The sequence below is a fragment of the Polypterus senegalus genome, chromosome 4 (assembly GCF_016835505.1).
Source record: "Polypterus senegalus isolate Bchr_013 chromosome 4, ASM1683550v1, whole genome shotgun sequence".
Taxonomy (NCBI): domain Eukaryota; kingdom Metazoa; phylum Chordata; class Cladistia; order Polypteriformes; family Polypteridae; genus Polypterus; species Polypterus senegalus.
Window position 1 is genome coordinate 203853815 of NC_053157.1, and position 16071 is coordinate 203869885.

Below are 16071 nucleotides of genomic sequence, written 5' to 3' on the forward strand. Positions count from 1 at the left end.
GAAAAGGCAGAAGGAAAAAATAAATTTCTCTAAATACCACACAAAACCCCTAGCCATACAGCTGGTTTGCTGTGTAGGTAAGACAACTTGCTTTTTTAAAATCCAAACTTCCCTTTCTACCTTAGTACAAAAAAATAGCAAAAAAAGGACAGAAAGATGTACAAAGTCAAAAAGAAACACACAATAGTTGAAACTGGGACAGCAAAACACAGGTGTCAAATACAGAAACAAAACCCTACATCAAAGTCAAAAATCGTAGGAAAAACCTTTTACCAAGAGATACTGAACCAAAAAAAAAAACTGTAGTTTTAACAAGTAATTTACAATTTCGGTTGACCAAGAAAATACCTGATATACTGATCTTTTATGCAATCACAGTGGTGATGTCACATGTCACACACTTCTGGGTCATTTCCCCTAGTGATATTATTATAACTGTAGAAAAGAAATGGCAGCACCCATTAAAAAACAAAATTGTGTTAAAAAAGATGCATAAATATTTTAACAAATGTAATAAATGTTAAATCAGACATTCCTTATCATCATTGGTTTCAGAATACTTAAAAACCTATAACAGGAATTAAAATCACATGTTAATATTACAAAAAGCATCCCAATCAACTCACTCATAATAGGAAGGAACAGCCACCCAAAATTCTACTGTAACTACCGGGGACTTCATGTATAAAACTTTGCTTAGACTCCATACAAAAACTCTCCTTACATTAGAAAGGTAAAAATGGTGAACGTGTATAAATAAGGTCACATGCTAAATTCCATAATAAATCTCAAATCAACTTAAAGGTATACACTCGTGCACCCACTTTTAGCCACTTGCTATCACCTCCCGCCAGTAGCCTAGTATGGCTTAAAAAATGCCCTTTTTGGCTGCACTCTTGAGTGATGTCTTTACTTTCAAACTACGGGAGAACACAGGAAACTCAGTGAATGTGAATTTAAGGTATTATTGACATTTAGAGGAGTTTAAGGACTAGCACTATGTTTCTAAAATAAATTTCAAACTAAAGGAACTTTCCCTTAATTTTTAAGCCCAGTAAATGTAAATATTTCAATCAATGAATTAGGCGCATGCTGCATTGTGGTTGCATTGCTATCTCGTGGTAAGGAGTGTGGAGGTCGCACCCCAGAGTCCTCCCTGCATAGAATTTGCATGTGGGTATCTTCCCATATTCCAAAGGATGCTTTCCATAACTTTAAGCCAATTTTTAAGACAAAGCTTCAACAATCGCCTTCAGAGCCATAAGACAGAAATGTTACCCACTATGTCCCCTTGCTGTCCCACTGATGACTAATGACATTAAAATGTCATTGACATAAATTAGAAGTGATCCTGACAGTCATTTACAATTATGAAGTCTTGTCACTATAAGAAGTACCATCCACATTCTAATTTTTCACATATTTGTGCTACAATTCAAAAATTCAAAGTATCTAAGTGACCTTTTTCACACATAAGCTCTTCAATAGCCACATAAATATTTATTGTGAAAAAACAATTGCTGAAGAGCAAAACAAAACTGAAATATCCTACGTTCAATAGCATTTTCTGCAGGGTTAGTACTTTGTTTAGACATTTTTGGCAGGAATTACAAAATTCAGTCTTTTGGCATGAATATCTGCCAGTTTTGCACATCTGGTACTGCGCAATATTCACTGTTTCTTCTTGGTCAAATACATTCAAGTTGTATTATGTAAGATGAGGATTGTTAGTGGGCAGAAAGGTTTAAATCTTATCCAATATTCTTGATTGACTGAAGCATGCAGTGCTCAAGACTTTCCCAGTTTTTAGCTCTTATCTATTTTTCCCTAAACATCACAGCAAGTCATGCAGCTTTGCTAAATTTTCTCATTCCACACAGCAAAAGTATTAAGGAAAGATTCAGGCCACGATAGCAGAAGATATTTGCAACAAGAGGAAAAAACTGTTAACTAAGCATATGCACTGGAATGTTTAAAATAAACAATGAGAGCCGTGCAGAGCTTGACTTGTGGCTATACACACAGAGGGATGTTGAGAAGTTTTTCAGAGGCATTAGCAATGTGGAAATCATAGGGAATATTCATAATTAAATGCTTATGGTAAATACTAGGAAAAATAAAAAAATATCTGGACACCATCCCAGTTTGAAAGAAATTACAATTTTTACTGAGTAAATGTCTCACTGCAGAATTATTCAAGGAAAATTCTCAGGAAAAAGATGATAATGATATCTAGGAAAAATGTGGCAGAAAAAAGAAGCTAAAGTTAGCAGGAGATTGAACACTTTTATATCTGATATTAACATACAGTGCCAGTTACAGCAATGTGCTGAAGTCATTTAAATTCATTTTTCCCCACATCAAGAAACACTCAGTAACCCAGAATGACAAAGTGAAAGCAGGGCTTTACAAATTTTTGCTAATATATTAAAACTAGAAAACTGAAATACAGTATGTCATTGACATAAATATTCAGACCTTTTACTCAGTACTTAGTTAAAGCACCTTTGGCTGGGAGTACAGCTTTGAGTCTTCTTGGAGCTGATGCAACAAGTTTCACACATCTGGATTTGGGGATTCCGCCATTGTTCTTTGCAGATCCTCTTAAGCTCTGTCAGGTTGGATGGAGATCATCAGTGGACAGCTATTTTCAGGTTTCTCCAGTGATGTTCGATTAGGTTCAAGTCTTGACATTGGTTGGGCAACTCAAGGACATTCAAATAGTTGTTCCTAAGCTGCTCCTATGTTGTCTTTACTTTGTGCTTGGGGGCGTTGTCCTGTTAGAAGGTAAACCTTTGGCCTAGTCTGAGATCATTTTTATTAAGGATATCTCTGTACTTTGCACTGTTCGGCTTTCCCTCAGTTCTATTAGAGTCCCTGTTTCTGCCACTAAAAACAAACCCAGAGCATGATGCTGCCACCACCATGCTTCATGATCAGAATGGCATTGCACAGATGAAGAGTGGTGCCTGATTTTCTCCAGGGAATCTTATTTTTCACAGATTGACAGTCCTTTGGGTGCCTTTTTGCAAACATCAAGTAGGGAATACATGAGTCGTTTACTGAAGCGAGGCTTTTATATTACCATTCTGTCATAAAGCCCAGTGATGGTTGTCCTTTTGGAAGTTTCTCTTATCTTCACCCAGGTTGTCTAGAGCTCAGCCACAGTGACCATTAGGCTCTTGATCACCTCTCCCACCATGGCCTTTCTTCAGAGATTGCTCAGTTTGCCTGCACATCCAACTCTATGAAGAGTTGTGATTTTTCCAAACTTTTTCTATTTAGGAAATATGAAAGCAAGTGTTCTTTTGGAAACCTTCAGTGCTGCAGGAATTTTTGTAGCCTTCCCCAGATCTGTGCCTGAACACAATTCTGTCTCTAAGCTCTGTAGGCAGTTCCTTAGATTTCATGGCCTGTTTTTTGCTCTGATTTACATTATCATCTGTGGGATCTTCTATAGACTGATGTGATCACAGGTGGGCTCTAATGAATCTGTAGAAACATTTCTACGATGATCAATAGAATGGGATGCACCTGAGTCAAATTCGAAGTGTCATAGCAAAAGGTCTGAACAGTTGTGTCAATGGGATATTGGAGTTATTTGTTTTTAAATACATTTGCAAAAATTTGTAAAATACTGTTTTTCCTTTGTCATTCTGAGGTATTAAGTGTTGTTGAAGCTAAATTGAGGAAAAATGTTAGCATAATTTTAGTATAATTTAGTGTAATTTCATTTTAGTATAAGGTTGCAACATAACAGAATATGACAAAAGTGAAGGGGTGTGACTACTTTCTGAATTCACTTGATATTTTGTATTCAGATTGTTCTTAGATACTGTATAGCTTAACTGGATTATATATGCACCTAATTTTAAAATGTACCTCCAATTTTTACATCATGTCCAGGCAGAGATCCAATGTAATTTTCTTCATTCAAAATTCAAAAGAGCTTCTGCTTACATGGTTGATGTATGCAAGCAATTGTGTTAAATGCACTGGACATCTATTTCTGACCACCAACAAATGCGCTCTGAGTGATCTGATCACAATCTGAATCTAAGTGCACTGACTTTTAATATGGTCATGTGGTCAAGAGTGATCCAATTTTGATTTAATCTCACAAATGTGTGTTATTACCAAGTGTAAAGAGGACCACTGGCTCTGCCAGAATTCAGATGGAATTACTTTGATTCACCATGAATCTATGTCACACAAATTGTCTTTAGAGCTAGAATGATATCATTGTGTCACATATTTACAATATAAATAATATATAGTTTTAAAATATACTGTTGACAGTTTACAATCAACATGATTTGTGCAGCATCTGAGGCATTGTTGACTTTTGGTAATGCACACACCACTCCCAGTTGAAGCAGGACCCTTGGTTACTTCTGTCAAAAACATCATTTTAGTCATCTGCTTAGTTCTACAGTAGTAGAACATTAAAATCAAGGCAGATTCACGTTAGTGTCACACATAGTAAAATAAACAACATAAAAAGTTTAACAAGGCAGAGTGGACCATTCAGTCTTTCAAGCTTCCTTGGTTAGCGTATGTATAAACTGACCTAATATCTTACCCAGAAACTTTTTACAAAGCTGTCAAGATATCCACTTCAACTAGATTCCAGATGCCCGTGATTCTGAGGTTTCACAGCTAGAGGTTATACAAGGGCCATTCAAAAAGATTCTGCTCTTTTATATTTTCGTTGGAAATGGTTGGTACAACACTGGGGAAATTGCTTTGCAAATAAAGGTGACTATGTACAAAAGTGATCTCATTTGTTTTTGATTCTTAATTCTTAATAAACAGAGTTAAAAAAAAAAAGTGTGGAAACTTTTTGAACATCCCTCGTACTTTTAGTTTTCTACAGTAAACTGATATTGCTATCACTCTCAATATCACTGGACAATGACAATTTTGCTTCCTGAACACTTTTGGGTGTATCATATGGATTTTGGCCTCCTGATCATGATCATAATTCTATCATGGTGTGGATGGGAGGAGAAATGGGGAAGGGATTTTTCTAAAGGAACAGTATGTCAAGAGTGTTTTGGAGGTGAATACAGTGTCAGACAGAGTAATGATTATACAGCTGGAAATGGGAGGTGTGATGATGAACGTTGTTAGTGCATATGCCCCGCAAGTTGGGTGTTCGATGTATGAGAAAGAGGATTTCTGGAGTGAGTTGGATGAGGTGATGGACAGTGTACCCAAGGGACAGAGAGTGGTGATTGGAGCGGATTTCAATGGACATGTTGGTGAAGAAAACAGAGGAGACGAGGAGGTGATGGGTAGGTATGGTGCCAAGGAAAGGAATGAAGAAGGTCAGAGGATAGTGGATTTTGCAAAAAGGATGGGCATGACTGTGGTGAATATGAATTTTAAGAAGAGAGAGGAATATAGGGTGACATACAAGAGTGGAGGAAGATGCACAGAGGTGGATTACATCCTATGCAGAAGAGTCAATCTGAAGGAGATTAAAGACTGCAAAGTAGTGGCAGGGGAAAGTGTAGTTATGCAGCATAGGATGGTGGTCTGTAAGATGACATTGGAGATCAAGAAGAAGAGGAGGAGAGTGAGGGCAGAGCAAAGGATCAAATGGTGGAAGTTGAAAAAGGCTGCAAGGTTGAGTTTAGGGAGGAGGTAAGACAAGCACTGGGTGGCAGTGAACAGTTGCCTGACAGCTGGGCAGCTACAGCAAAAGTAGTAAGAGTGACAACAAGAAGGGTGCTTGGCATGACATCTGGACAGAGGAAGGAGGAAAAGGAAACCTGGTGGTGGAATGGGGAAGTACAGGAGAGTATACAGAGGAAGAGGATGGCAAAGAAGAAGTGGGATAGTCAGAGAGATGAAGAAAGTAGACAGGAGTACAAGGAGATAAGGTGCAAGGTAAAGAGAGAGGTGGCGAAGGCTAAAGAAAAGGAGTATGATGAGTTGTATGAGAGGCTGGACACTAAGAAGGGAGAAAGGGACCTGAACTGATTGGCTAGACAGAGGGACCGAGCTGGGAAAAATGTGCAGCAGGTTAGGGTGATAAAGGATAAAGATGGAAACATACTCACAAGTAAGGAGGGTGTGTTGAGCAGATGGAAAGAGTACTTTGAGAGGCTGATGAATGAAGAGAATGAGCTAGAGAGAAGGTTAGATGATGTGGAGATAGTGAATCAGGAAGTGCAAAGGATTAGCAAAGAAGAAATAAGGAGAGCTATGAAAAGGATAAATAATGGAAAAGCAGTTGGTCAAGATGACATACCTGTGGAAGCATGGAGGTGTTTAAGAGAGATGGCAATGGAGTTTTTAACCAGATTGTTTAATGGAATCTTGGAAAGTGAGAGGATGCCTGAGGAGTGGAGAAAAAGTGTACTGGTACTGATTTTTAAGAATAATTGGGATGTGTAGAGCTGTAATAACTACAGGGGGATAAAATTGATGAGCCACATCATGAAGTTATGGGAAAGAATAGTGGAAGTTATGTTAAGAAAGGAGATAATGATCAGTGAGCAGCAGTATGGTTTCATGCCAGGAAAGAGCACCACAGATGCGATGTTTGCTCTTAGGGTGTTGATGGAGAAGTTTAGAGAAGGCCAGAAGGAGTTGCATTGTGTCTTTGTGGACTGGAGAAAGCATATGACAGGGTGCCTCGAGAGGAGCTGTGGTATTGTATGAGGAAGTCGGGAGTGGCAGAGAAGTATGTAATTGTGGTGGTGAACTGCAGTAGGAGTGACAGATATATTCAACATGGAGGTGGGATTACATCAGGCCTTTCTTATTTGCAGTGGTGATGGACATGTTGACAGACGAGATTAGACATGAGTCCCTGTGGACTATGATGTTTGCTGATGACATTGTGATCTGTAGCGAGACTATGGAGGAGGTCGAGGAGACCCAGGAGAGTTGGAGATATGCTCTAGAGAGGAAAGGAATGAAGGTCAGTAGGAACAAGACAGAATACATGTGTGTAAATGAGAGGGAGGTCGGTAAATTGGTGAGGATGCAAGGAGTAGAGTTGGTGAAGGTGGATGAGTTTAAATACTTGGGATCAACAGTACAGAGTAATGGGGATTGTGGAAGAGAGGTGAAAAAGATTGTGCAGGCAGGATAGAATGAGTGGGGAAGAGTGTCAGGAGTGATTTGTGACAGACAGGTATCAGCAAGACTGAAAGGGAAGGTCTACAGGACAGTAGTGAGACGAACAGCTTTATTATATGGGTTGGAGACGGTGGCACTGACTAGAAAGCAGGAGACAGAGCTGGAGGTGGCAGAGTTAAAGATGCTAAGATTTGCATTGGGTGTGACGAGGATGGATAGGATTAGAAAGGAGTATATTAGAGGGTTGGCTCAGGTTGGAGGGTTGGGAAACAAAGTCAGAGAGGCGAGATTGCATTGGTTTGGATGTGTGCAGAGAAGACATGCTGGGTATATTGGGAAAAGGATGTTAACGATAAAGCTGCCAGGCAAGAGGAAAAGAGGAAGGCCTAAGAGAAGATTTAAGGATGTGGTGAGAGAGGACATGCAGGTGTTGGGTGTAACAGAGCAAGATGCAAGCAACAGGACGATATGGAAAAAGATGATCTGCTGTGGCAAGCCCTAACAAGAGGAGCCAAACGAAGAAGAAGATCATAAAAAATCAACTTTGGATTTTTCTATCACCTACTTCTTTGTTCCAATTACCTATTTCTGTGCTTGTTTTTAGATATTTTATTTATTTTAACTTTACTAAGTATGTTGCCCACAATATGAACTGTTTTATTTATTAAAGTTTAAAGGAGAAATTTTAAACTGTTCAAGTAAGAAGCTCTTTTCTCGAGTCTGTGATCTACACAAACTGATGAGAAATACAATGCATGCTGTGGACACTGGTACACAAAGCAGAACTTCAGAGTTTTTTTTTTTTATTTGCATATTTCTTTTTACTTAACAATGTCTGAAGCATTAACTGTGCTGTCAGAAACTTCAAAAGATAATGCCAACATGTTATGTTACCAGTGTGTGTGTTTTTTCTCTTGTTTGAGTGAGAAGGTGCAAGCTGATGCTGGAGATACACCACACCAGCCAATATCCCTCAGCTGCATCTTTCCGGAGGAACTGGGAGATGAATATGGTCTTCAGACTGCTAGACCACAAGACCAAGTTTGGTCTGAGGGTTGTAGTGACTATTTTTGATTGAAATATTAGCTTATTATCAAGGTCAACAGTCATATTCCATTCAGAAGCTGGTTCCAGTATGCTTGAAACCAATCGTGTCACTGTAGGAGGCAATGACTGTCGATGCTGGACAAAGTGGATCATAGTTGTTCCAGTCATAGGGAGGCATTGAGTTATTCTTCAGCCTTTGCTTTATCACATTGGATGCCAACTATTTAATGACCTGCTTATGTCTCCATGTGTATCTCCTTTAAGTGAAGCTTACATTACAAGATGCGCTGCAGATTTGTTGTTCTGCAAAGTGAACAATTTGGGTCTTCACCAAGCCACTGATTCAGATTTTTGGGAGTTGGAAGAACATCGTAAACAGCCCTTATAAGGAAGCTAATCTTTTTTCATTTCTTTTCCCATAAATCTTTCCAGTTGATTTTTTTTTCTCAATATTTTACACTTGTCCACTGTCTCTGTTTAGCCTGAGACACCTGCCTCATTTGCTGTACTACCTAAACTATCTCAACTCATCTTTGACTTTTTGATGCTTTTTGCCACCTGGGCCTATCTGAACCTGGGCCAAGATTCTCTGTTCCAAACTGAGCCTGTCATACAATATCTGCATATCTGAGTGCTGCTTTTGCGTACTTAATAGACTCTGCAGAACACCACCTCCTTCCTGTTAAGGTCCTGGAGGCAATATCCTTGATAAGAGGATTCTGAAAGTCACCTCCAGCCTCGCACTGCTACACTTGAACACTTCTGTGAAACTCATGACAGGCAGCTCCACAGCATCTTTGCCATAAAGATGCATATTACTTAGATATTGAATCTTTCTTTTCATCATGAGTGATGCCAGTGACAGTCAGTGACCACAATGCCAGTGGCAACAAACCAAACTGAAGGCACCACAGCAGGAGGCTTGCTGGCATCAAGGTCAATATATAACTGTGCTTGTCTTGATACATTATGTTTTGTATTATTTTAATATCAATTAAATTTTGTACTAGACAGATATGAATTAATTTTATTAAACACAGAGATAGATGGGTATATATTAAAACACCACATAACAGGTATGAATGGCACTCTACAAGTGACTGATAGATATAAAAGACACAAATTAACAGATAGATAGATAGATAGATAGATAGATAGATAGATAGATAGATAGATAGATAGATAGATAGAGTGGTGTGAAAAACTATTTGCCCCCTTCCTGATTTCTTATGCTTTTGCATGTTTGTCACACAAAATGTTTCTGATCATCAAACACATTTAACCATTAGTCAAATATAACACAAGTAAACACAAAATGCAGTTTTTAAATGATGTTTTTTATTATTTAGGGAGAAAAAAAAAATCCAAACGTACATGGCCCTGTGTGAAAAAGTAATTGCCCCCTGAACCCAATAACTGGTTGGGCCACCCTTAGCAGCAATAACTGCAGTCAAGCGTTTGCGATAACTTGCAATGAGTCTTTTACAGCGCTCTGGAGGAATTTTGGCCCACTCATCTTTGCAGAATTGTTGTAATTCAGCTTTATTTGAGGGTTTTCTAGCATGAACCGTCTTTTTAAGGTCATGCCATAGCATCTCAATTAGAGTCAGGTCAGGACTTTGACTAGGCCACTCCAAAGTCTTCATTTTGTTTTTCTTCAGTCATTCAGAGGTGGATTTGCTGGTGTGTTTTGGGTCATTGTCCTGTTGCAGCACCCAAGATCGCTTCAGCTTGAGTTGACGAACAGATGGCGGACATTCTCCTTCAGGATTTTTGGTAGACAGTAGAATTCATGGTTCCATCTATCACAGCAAGCCTTCCAGGTCCTGAAGCAGCAAAACAACCCCAGACCATCACACTACCACCACCATATTTTACTGTTGGTATGATGTTCTTTTCTGAAATGCTGTGTTCCTTTTACGCCAGATGTAATGGGACATTTGCCTTCCAAAAAGTTCAACTTTTGTCTCATCAGTCCACAAGGTATTTTCCCAAAAGTCTTGGCAATCATTGAGATGTTTCTTAGCAAAATTGAGACGAGCCCTAATGTTCTTTTGCTTAACAGTGGTTTGCGCCTTGGAAATCTGCCATGCAGGCCATTTTTGCCCAGTCTCTTTCTTATGGTGGAGTCGTGAACACTGACCTTAATTGAGGCAAGTGAGGCCTGCAGTTCTTTAGACGTTGTCCTGGGGTCTTTGTGACCTCTCGGATGAGTCGCCTCTGCGCCTTGGGGTAATTTTGGTCGGCCGCCACTCCTGGGAAGGTTCACCACTGTTCCATGTTTTTGCCATTTGTGGATAATGGCTCTCACTGTGGTTCGCTGGAGTCCCAAAGCTTTAGAAATGGCTTTATAACCTTTACCAGACTGATAGATCTCAATTACTTCTGTTCTCATTTGTTCCTGAATTTCTTTGGATCTTGGCATGATGTCTAGCTTTTGAGGTGCTTTTGGTCTACTTCTCTGTGTCAGGCAGCTCCTATTTAAGTGATTTCTTGATTGAAACAGGTGTGGCAGTAATCAGGCCTGGGGGTGGCTACGGAAATTGAACTCAGGTGTGATACACCACAGTTAGGTTATTTTTTAACAAGGGGGCAATTACTTTTTCACACAGGGCCATGTAGGTTTGATTTTTTTTCTCCCTAAATAATAAAACCATCATTTAAAAACTGCATTTTGTGTTTACTTGTGGTATATTTGACTAATGGTTAAATGTGTTTGATGATCAGAAACATTTTGTGTGACAAACATGCAAAAGAATAAGAAATCAGGAAGGGGGCAAATAGTTTTTCACACCACTGTAGATAGATAGATAGATAGATAGATAGATAGATAGATAGATAGATAGATAGATAGATAGATAGATAGATAGCTAGATCATCCATCCTTTAAACTCCTCATATTACTTTGCAGAAAATTAAGAAGTGCAATGACATCCTTAATTAAGAGTAATCATATCTTTATAAACTTGTTCTATAAAGATATATCAGGAATAGTGTACAGTATATTCATATATAAACACACAAACTCATATACAGTATGATTAGCACGCTCTCATTCTGTATATGCATGATGATTTACATACGGTAAGTCCATTTTTTCTGCAGCACTTTTATATAAATCTTGGTCTTTGATTTCTTCCTCATTTTTATTTTCCTCTTTGTTATTTTTATACTTCTGGTCTTTCTTCGAGATACATTGGCTAGAAAATGTAAACCATATGTAGTTTACTGTGTGTTTAACTTTACATATCACCATTACTCATAATTCTACAGATCATCACCATTAAGAAGAGTCTGGTAAATTCTTAGTTCAGCTAATGAAATGTCAGGTAGTTCCAACCTGATTGTAATGTTTAGCAGTCATTTCTAGCAAGTCAACACAGCATGCTGGACATCCACTTTTCCTTCCAGGTTTAATTAAGCCAGATCTTATCTATGTCAATTTATCCATTAGAAATTGTCTTTGGACAAGCCTTTGGGCCATCCATTCATATTTAAACCCACATTTTCCACTTCAGGGTTGTGGAGAGCCTTTGAGCCACATCTGTCAGAGGCCTGCTTTTATAAAACCACATGGACAGGCATTGGTTGTACGTGAGCCAGGCAGACATTCACTAGCAGTGTTCTCACAATGTTTAAAACCAAAGTGTTTCAGAAGCCATTTATGTCAAGTGTTTACCACATGGAGGGAGAAACTCCTGTAGTTAATACAATTTCCATACATTCGTCTCTTTTGGACCTATTTATCCAAATCAGAGTCATGTAGCCAGAGTTTGAGTTGGCAGTAAGACAGGTGCCAAGCCTAGATGAAATAATAACCCGTGGCTGGACACACTCACCAGTCAGAATGCCAATCAACCGAAAAGAGAGTGCCTTTTGGGCTGTGGGAGGAAACTGATATCCAAGAGCTGTGGGCAAGCAAAGCTATAAAGTATGCCAAAATGCCACATTTACTGATTTCCTTTTCAGTTAACTCTGCAAACTGAGAAAGCTCTGAGGCTGAAAGGTAAAAACACTGCTGCTTAGAATATTCAATGTTAAAGGAAAGTAAGCAACACTTTACATCAGTACTACATTAGTGATTCTTACATAGAATATGAAACATGTGGATAAATGTGTGGCCTAATTTCATAGCATGTTCAAGCACAATGGAAGCCAGAGGCGAGGATTACATGTGGTGTACACGTGTTGAATGTTTAACAGCACAAACAGATGCATCAAGCTGTTCTGTTGAGCTTCCCGTTCTTGCCTACTCTGTGCCTTGCCAAAAACTAACAATGGATCAATCATGATCGGCTATTCAAGTATTGCCTGTCTGTCTGTATTCCAGTTTCACTTTGGGAGAGGTGGAAATGCATGCATTGAAATAAAGGCATTCAGTTTGACTGACTTAATTGCCCTTAGCTTTAAGTGTGACCTTGCAGTTGAGGTGCTGTAAATAAAACAGAAGGTCATGCATCTCAACTCCAAATTTGACACCCTTTATGACATATCGACTGCTTGACTTCCAGTTGCATGCACTCCGTATGATCTGTAGTGAATGTCTCTTTACCTTGGAAAGACACTATATAGAGCCTACTGGGCCAGTTTTACCATTTAGGCGTACTAGGCCATTGCCTTGGATGGCATTTTTTAAAATAATACAGACTTGCAAATATTCAGAGTCATACCATTTTCTAAGCCAACTTAACCCTGAGCAGGGTCATGGGGAGCTGGAACCTATCTAATTAAGCATAGGGCAAAGGGCAGGAACAATCGTAGAAAGAACACACACATGTGCACACAATTTACTGTATATTATGATGTTTAGTCATCATAGACCACTATTACGGTGGTCTTCCAAATCCAGGGCAGGGGGCAAAAATCATAAGCTACAACATTGATAATAATAATAATAATAATATATATATATATATATATATATATATATATATATATATATATATATATATATAGTGACGTGTCTCGCCACTGCATGGCCTGTAGGGAATTGAAGAAGTGTTGGGATGGAGTCTTGTTGGATCACAAGGGCTCAGGGCACCTCCCTAGAGAGCGATCTCAGTGACAGGCATCAGGGATAATTAAGAGTGCGCTGAGAAAAAGGGGGTGTTCGGAAAAATTACTTTTTGTTGGAGTGAGAGGAACACACCAGCAGTTTGACAAGAGACCGAACAGTTAAAGTTCAGGCAAGAGTTAGACAGAACAAAGGCGATTTGTCTTTATTATTTTAGACAACGGGCGGCGGTACGGCACCGTTAATATAGCGGCATATCAAATAAAAAGCCTGTCGGCATTTGGAAGACTTTCCCACTCAAGCGATTTCTGAGTTCTTATTCGACGGGACGTCACAATATGAAATCTTTTATTCGTATAAAATATTTAAAATTATTTAGATACCCAAAGTCTGATAAACAATAAAGCAATAACAAAAACAGTAAATATACACTATTTAAATAAAAACTTAAGATAGTAATGTCAAAAATCGGTATAATGAGCGACGCATTGTTCTATGATATTTGCTGAAACGAGAAAAGAAGAATGCAGACTATTTTAATAAACTGTTACAAGTAAGTGATAGGGGAAACGGGACGAAGTGTTCTGTCATTGAATAACCTGCTATCCACGACCATCTCTGTCAGATTACTGAAAAGCAGCACAGTCCGCCTGGAATTTGTAGCAAATTTCATACAAGTGCAATATGACTGCGGGACACTTCAACTGAAGCGAAACAGAAACACATCCTTAACCTTCAACCTCAGCATCTCGGTCGAGATATTTTGTTGCAGACATGGGATTTCTGAACTGTGTGTTGTAAAGTGCAAATCTGAGTATTATGGTAACTACATATTTCATTCTCAGTCGACCGAGTTCCTTTATACAGGGCAAAAATGTATACACACTTTGATTTCAGATTATAAGTGCAATAGTTATTAAGACAATAGTGCAACTGGTGCCGTTTACTTCAACTTGCTGCAAGAACCCGTCATGCCACTCATTCGAGTGGAGTTTGCGGATGAGGACCAGTTTGATTTCCAGCAAGATGGAGCACCTCCCCACTACCATCATGATGTGAGGGCATATTGACGTAAATCTGCCAGACAAATGGATTGGGCGAACAGGCAGCACTCTCGTTCAACATACCTCATGGCAATTTTTTTTATAGAGTCACGTCAAAGATTAGGTTTATCACACAAAAAGCAACAATCGATAAATTGAAAACAGTCAATGAAAGGGCGCCCAAGTACCACATGAAAAGATTTTGTGATGTTTTCAAATCCAAGGTCCTTGTTGTGAGCAGCGCCTGGACCAGAGCAGTCAGTAGTTGGAACACTTGTGACAAGTCTTTAATTTGAATTATAAATCTTAGATGTATCTTAATAAACCTTTTATTTATAATCATTCAAAGTGTGTATACGTTTTTAGCACTACCGGGTTTATTTAACGTAATGAACAAGCATTGTTCTGGTCGCAAAGCGTTTAAATCCCGGGTTGCTTCTTTTAACAAATTTGCAAGTTCTCTCTCGGTTTGCTCCAGAAATTCCAGCTTGATTAGGGCGTCCAGCGCTTCTTCGTGCTTTAACCAATGCGTTTAAACTCCGGCTCCAAACCAATTGATTAAAATGGAATAAGCACTCATAAGGTTTACATACGTTTCAACCGATCGAGACCAGAATAAGCGAGTTGCCCTTTTTGTATTACCAGATCAACGCATTCCCGTAAAAGTCAAAGAATGACCCGGTAAGTAAACGACACGACCCACCCAATAAGAGAACAATCGAACTTAAACAGCTGAGGTTTTATCCCACGCGTGACTTCAGGGTGCTTTCATTGTTCCTTTTGCATCTCTTCCGTTAAAGAAACCCGAATGTACATTTTAATCTGCGGAGATAGAAATGCATCACGAACGAGGAAAAGAGCCTCAAAAATGTTATTGTTAAGGGGATATGTAAAATATTGCCTCATTAAAATTATTGTGCCACTGTATGCATACAGTTTTTACCATTATTATCCTGAAGAAAACTTTCGCTATCTTCTTTAAAGCAAACATGAAAAACGTGTTTTCTGTTCCATATACTATACAGGATGACACATATTCTTAAATTCTGAAAGTCCTTTACTTGGAGACCTCGGTATTATAAATATCTTAACATTCTTCCTGCACATTTATGTAGTTACATTATTACCGCTACGATCCACTTTTCAATTGATGCCAAACATCAGCATTGTCAATAAAACGAAACACGTTCATTCATTTGCGTGCACTGCACTCACCTGGCTGCTCTGGCTCCTCCCCGTCAGGTTTGTACCACACTCTTCTCACCACGTCCTTGGTGATGGGCTCCTCTAAATTTTCATTGTTGTACTTCACACTTTTGGTGTCGTTCTTGGTATCCGTTGGAGGGGGCGCCAGCGTGCTATTGCCCAAACTGCTATTGTTCAAACTGGTGGTCACATTTACTGAGCTATTGACTTGCACCAATTCAGTGTCATTGCTGGACAATTCGTCGTTTATTGTGACGTTCCAGCTGATAGGAAAGCCATGGGACGTGCATATCAGAGATATGGCCAAAACGAGAGAAACGACAGACATCTCCTCTCCGAACATGACAGAAAGCGTGCACTGCTGACTGCTGGGATCCTTAACTTGCTATGAACTTCGCACACTTGGGATCATTAATAACATGAGCCGTATTGCTTGGTGATTTTGCATGGGAACACGATTTTACCGTAATAACGGAAATAGACGGTCCTCTACACTATCCATGCATTTACTATTGTGAGAAGGAAAAGATCAGAGGAGAAAAAGAAAGGTTTACATGGAAGTGTTATCCTCGGAATAATATATTTGCGTAAACCACATGGGGGGCATTTGTTCAAGAGTGAGACGGTAGTTTTATTTACTGTATTTATTAACGAAAGAGTTTTTTT

At 39.0% G+C, this 16071-nt stretch overlaps 1 protein-coding gene and 1 long non-coding RNA gene across 2 annotated transcripts in view; one reads left to right on the forward strand and one right to left on the reverse strand.

The window, feature by feature from the left end:
• The window catches only part of LOC120527925 (probable carboxypeptidase X1), a 127492-nt gene extending 111688 nt beyond the window's left edge, over nucleotides 1-15804 (reverse strand). The window contains exon 1 of the mRNA XM_039751879.1: nucleotides 15415-15804. Within this exon, the coding sequence (XP_039607813.1) occupies nucleotides 15415-15748 (334 nt within the window). The 5' untranslated portion in view covers nucleotides 15749-15804. The remainder of the gene's footprint in view (nucleotides 1-15414) is intronic.
• LOC120527926 overlaps nucleotides 1-16071 on the forward strand; it is a 50081-nt gene that overhangs the window by 7373 nt on the left and 26637 nt on the right. The window lies entirely within an intron of this gene.